Genomic DNA, 5,696 nt, shown 5'->3' with positions numbered 1-5,696 from the left:
CAGTATTAAACTCACTGCTAGATGAATGGACAATATAGGTGAGCAGACATGTTTACGACAAACACAGCTCTGGAGGAAACCAGTCATCATATGATTTCTGCAATTTTAATGTAAAATACTTAAGCTCATTTTCTCTCTTTTTCAAAATGACAGTCCTCTGCTTGAGAAATGGAGCTGAGAAGTTCATCTTTTGTTAAATTCTCTAGCTGTTTCCTGGAAGGTGTCTTACCTTGGAACAATGCACACAGGAAACTGGACCCAGGTGTCAGAGTTTATTCTTTTAGGACTTACAGATGACGCAGTGCTGCAGATTACACTCTTTGTTTTCTTTCTTCACGTTTACATTATTACCCTTCTAGGCAATATCGGAATTGCTCTGGTGATTATATTGACTTCTCGTCTTCACACTCCTATGTACTTCATGCTCTGCAATTTGTCCTTAGTTGACATCTGTTATTCTTCAGTCACTACACCCAAGATGCTTGCTAACTTTATAGCACAAAGGAAGGCTATTTCGTTTTCAGGATGTGTAACACAGATGTTTTTATTCTTCACCATGGGCAGTACAGAAGTGACCCTTATAACAGTGATGGCCTATGACCGATACGTAGCCATCTGTAACCCATTGCTGTATTCAATCATTATGAGCAAGAGAATTTGTATTTATCTTGTTGTTTTCATATATTCAATTTCCATTCTCAATGCACTGACACATGCAATTTTGACTTTTACTCTACCTTTCTGCAATTCAAACAAGATCACACACTTCTATTGTGATGTACCCCCAATATTAAAAATCTCCTGCTCGGATACCACTCTCAATGAGGTGGTGCTGATTTCAGTGGCAGGTGGTGTCATTGTACTTTGCCTCACTAGCATTCTTGCATCTTATGCTTTCATTGTCTCTGCCATTCTCAAGATAAAGTCCTCAGAGGGGAGATGGAGGACCTTCAGCACATGCTCCTCCCACTTTATATGTGTCACCTTGTTTTTTGGAACGCTTGTCTTCATGTATGCTAAACCCTCTTCTGGTCACTCCATGGCACAGGACAGAGTGGCATCTGTGTTCTATGCTGTGGTCATTCCCATGCTGAACCCCTTCATTTACAGTCTGAGGAACAGGGAGATCAAAGGGGCGCTGACAAGGACAGTGTGCTTAATCTGTACCTAAGGAGAGACATGCCATTTCAGATGTTCTGTTTCTGTACGATTTCCACATAGGGGCTGGAAGTAGGGGTGAAGAGAGTGCTGCAGCACCCCCAAAATAAATAAGCTGGAGTTTGAAGCTGAATGAACAATAGAGATAAGGTTACATTTTGTTTTCATTTTGTCACATTTGCTGTGCATTGAAATTCACAGATCAGATATCAGGATAGTCTTCCGACAAATTATTGAGATTGTTTTTTTATTTTTCTGTGACTGAGAGTTTATTTTAAAGCATGCTGTTTACAAATCTTGCTGGGGTACAGGATAAACACTCTAGGGTGTTATTTTTTTAATACACAAGAGAATCAAGATTTTACAATGTTACAAACCAAAGCAAGATATTTTTCTTGGTGATGCCCAAATGACCAATATTTTATGAAACTAGATTTATATATTATTGTTTGTGTGCTGTACATAGCTTTATCAGTAAAAAAAAAGAAAACTAGGCTCTGCGAATTTAAAGGTCAAATGTGCTGTTTGAAATTACAGTGTGCTACTACAACATGCTTTAGTAATATTGCGACAGTGTGCTCCAAAATGCAATACTAGATACATACCACACACTTACTGCTCTCTTGCTAATGGACGTGGCTTATTTACTGCACTTGTGATGTTTGGGTTTTTCACAATATTACGAGTTCAGTGATGTAACATTGATGACAGCACCCCATTCTAAAAATTGGCAGCACTGCATTCCAATTTATTGTGTTTGATCCATTTATTTCATCATATAGAGAGATATTGTATAAAGTTATGTAAATAATTAGAGAGTTATTTTTTGTTTCTGTACCACATTGGACCATTTTATCATCTGTTAAGACACGAAAAAATACATTTTAAAATTAAAGCAAAAATATTGAGTGAAGGAACTCACTTGGGACATTTCACAATATATGTTTGTGTGGTTTAATGTGTCCCTGACCTGAATAGATTTCTGGGTGTTTCTGGGCATGTTTGTGTTTATGTGTGTCTATGTATGTGTTATTTTCTGTATCTTTACCTATGTTTGAGTTTGCATAATGGTTTTGTGGATCAGACAATATTGTTATGAAATAGGTTTTATTATAGCCTTATAACCCGCTGTGTCAGACTGTACTGGCCATCAAAGACCCGCTTCAGCATTAAAGTCTCTAGCTGAAGGTGAGGGCCTTTAACAACGGAGCAGGACTTTAATGCTGGTAGAGCCTAGCTACAGAGGGCCTTTAAGGCTATTAGGACATTCTGCCACTAATGTTCTGAAAAATAAAACAAGGGCTGCACAGAGCCAGATTCTGTGAGGCCTTTGTTCACATCAACAGCGGTGAACAAAAGCATTGGAATGTTAGCGCTCCGGGCTTCTACAGGCCACTTCATCATTTTCAATGGAGCTCCCAACTTTCCAATGTTTCCTTATAAAATGTCTTGCTAATGAACATAAGTAGGCTCCCACTGATCCCTAGAATGCATCTTTCATACATTTCACATAGCTTTTCATTACATATATACTTTCGGTTTGATGTTTAAGTTGTTTTCCTTTTTCATGCCACACTGAAAGCAATGCACATTGGTCAATCCACTGGTAAATTACTAGTGATTCATATGGCAAATTATGCCAAGCCAGAGAAAACTTGTACAACAGCCAGGCAGCTGTATTTCTTGTGCCAAGAATTTGTAAATGTTCATGTTATGGAATGGTAGGCATACTAGTGGGCATATTTAAGATCCTTTGGCAGCAACTACTAACACATTAGAGTCATTGTTTTGAGGCTAATGTTTCGTTAGATGGCCAAAATCCCTGCGCCATGTTTACAAACTGGCACAATGCATGCATTGCTCCAATTTGTAACCTTTGTGCTACATTATGCCTGTAACAGGCATAATGTATGCAAAGAGGGCGTTCCCGCATTAGGGGGGCGAAAAAATGGCATAAAGAAATCTAAGAGAGGTCAGCATTTTTTTAAGCAGTTTTAATGCCTATTCAGAGCATGTGTTAGAAAGGGGCACATCTTTGTTTACAATGGGCCAGGAGTTGAAATTAGCCTGGAAGAACTGATTAATTTACATCTAGGCCTGAATATTAAGATAACAATCCTGGTGCAATGAAAATATTATGTGATAAACTTTAATTAGTATTATTATTGGTGTACTTGAATTTGCTTGTTTCAGATTCCAGTAGCTAGCATGTTTGAGTCTCCCACTGTCATATTAATGGTTGCCAAGAGCCTTCATTGTTTGACGTGTTGTGTTCAGGACAGAACAGTTGACACAGTCACAATAATGAATACTGTTAGTGTTAGAAATTGGGTTTTTGGTTGGCAGTCAGGTTACCCTCTGACCAAGCAAAAGCCCTCACTCTAGTCAGGGTAAGTCACACACAATCCAAGATTATCCTGTGCCCACCCTCTGGTAGCTTGGCACGAGCAGTCAGGCTTAACTTAGAAGGCAATGTGTAAAGTATTTGTGCAATAAATCATACAATACCACCATATAGCACCACAAAAATACACCACAGAGTGTTTAGAAAAATATATAATATTTATCAGGATAATTGTAGGTCAAAACGAATAAAGTTGCAATGTGAATTTGTAGCGATATCACTGAAAAGTGCTATAAAGTGTCTTAAGTCTTTAAAAAGCAAACAAAGGCCCTCATTCTGACCTTGGCGGGCGGCGGAGGCCGCCCGCCAAAGTCCCGCCGTCAGGTTACCGTTCCGCGGTCGAAAGACCGCGGCGGTAATTCTGACTTTCCCGCTGGGCTGGCGGGCGGTCGCCTTCAGACCGCCAGCCAGCCCAGCGGGAAAGAGGCTTCCACGATGAAGCCGGCTCGGAATCGAGCCGGCGGAGTGGAAGCTGTGCGACGGGTGCAGTTGCACCCGTCGCGTATTTCACTGTCTGCACAGCAGACAGTGAAATACATGTAGGGGCCCTCTTACGGGGGCCCCTGCAATGCCCATGCCAGTGGCATGGGCACTGCAGGGGCCCCCAGGGGCCCCGCGACCCCCCCTACCGCCATCCGGATCCCGGCGGTCCGACCGCCGGGATCTGGATGGCGGTAGGGGGGGTCAGAATCCCCGCGGCGGTGCAGCAAGCTGCGCCGCCGCGGAGGATTCAATGGGGCGGCGGTACACTGGCGGGACCCCGCCAGTGGTGCCGGTCCGACCGCGGCTTTACCGCCGCAGTCGGAATCCCCATTGGAGCACCGCCGGCCTGTCGGCGGTGCTCCCGCGGTCCTCCGCCCTGGCGGTCAAAGACCGCCAGGGTCAGAATGACCACCAAAGTCTCTTTCAAGCACAAAGTACCTGGTTTGGAGTGAAAAATCTCCTCAGAGGGCCACAGAAGAAGAGATGCGTGAAAAAAGGGTGTGAGCGTCGATTTCTCCCCAGCACACACGGACTCGCGTTGTTATTTTTCACGCGGGGAAGTCGTGCGGCGTTTTTCCGGCGCGCGGACAGTCTCTTTCTGTGGATCGTGGGGATTACCAGATGTCCCGGGTCTGTGCGTGGATTTTCCTGCTTGTTTTCCGGCTGTGCGTCGTTCTGCGGTGCTGCGCGTTGAAATTACGATCTCACGGCAGGCGTTGCGTCGATTTCTCCTCTGGAGGTCGGACGGCGTTGTCCTTGCGAAGCCGTGCATCGAAGTTCCGGTCGTCCCGAAGGCGTCGCGTCGATCAGCGTCGGTGTGCGGCGTTTTTCTCACCACGGAACAAGCTGTGCGTCAAAAATTTCGGCGCACGGAGCGTCCAAGTGAAAAAGAGAAGTCTTTTTGGTCCTGAGACTTCAGGGAACAGGAGGCAAGCTCTATCCAAGCCCTTGGAGAGCACTTTCACAGCCAGACAAGAGTTCAGCAAGGCAGCAGGCCAACAGCAAGGCAGCAGTCCTTTGTAGAAAGCAGACAGGTGAGTCCTTTGAGCATCCAGGCAGTTCTTCTTGGCAGGATGTAGTTTCTGGTTCAGGATTCTTCTCCAGCAAGTGTCTGATGAGGTAGGGCAGAGGCCCTGTTTTATACCCAAATGTGCCTTTGAAGTGGGGGAGACTTCAAAGAGTGGCTAAGAAGTGCACCAGGTCCCCTTTCAGTTCAATCCTGTCTGCCAGGGTCTCAGTAGGGGGTGTGGCAGTCCTTTGTGTGAGAGCAGGCCCTCCACCCTCCCAGCCCAGGAAGACCCATTCAAAATGCAGATGTATGCAGGTGAGGCTGAGTACCCTGTGTCTGGGGTGTGTCTGAGTGAATGCACAAGGAGCTGTCAACTAAGCCCAGCCAGACATGGATTGTAAGGCACAGAAAGATTTAAGTGCAAAGAAATGCTCACTTTCTAAAAGTGGCATTTCTAGAATAGTAATATTAAATCCAACTTCACCAGTCAGCAGGATTTTATATTACCATTCTGGCCATACTTAATATGACCTTCCTACTCCTTTCAGATCAGCAGCTACCACTTCAATACTGTATGAGGGCAGCCCCAATGTTAGCCTATGAGGGGAGCAGGCCTCACAGTAGTGCAAAAACGAATTTAGG

At 44.5% G+C, this 5,696-nt stretch overlaps 1 protein-coding gene across 1 annotated transcript; it reads left to right on the top strand.

The window, feature by feature from the left end:
- Nucleotides 1-238: 238 nt before the first annotated feature.
- On the top strand, nt 239-5,029 carry LOC138288454 (olfactory receptor 8U9-like; the record flags this gene model as incomplete). The annotated part of the gene is made up of 2 exons (XM_069230008.1): nt 239-1,154; nt 5,013-5,029. Coding segments are annotated over exons 1-2 (933 nt in total), but the record flags the coding sequence as incomplete, so codon positions are not given.
- Between the last annotated feature and the right edge of the window lie 667 nt (nt 5,030-5,696).

Source organism: Pleurodeles waltl, chromosome 4_1, assembly GCF_031143425.1.
Source record: "Pleurodeles waltl isolate 20211129_DDA chromosome 4_1, aPleWal1.hap1.20221129, whole genome shotgun sequence".
NCBI classification, from domain to species: domain Eukaryota; kingdom Metazoa; phylum Chordata; class Amphibia; order Caudata; family Salamandridae; genus Pleurodeles; species Pleurodeles waltl.
The sequence above is the reverse complement of the archived record's forward strand: the minus strand, read 5'-3'. Positions and strand labels throughout refer to the sequence as shown.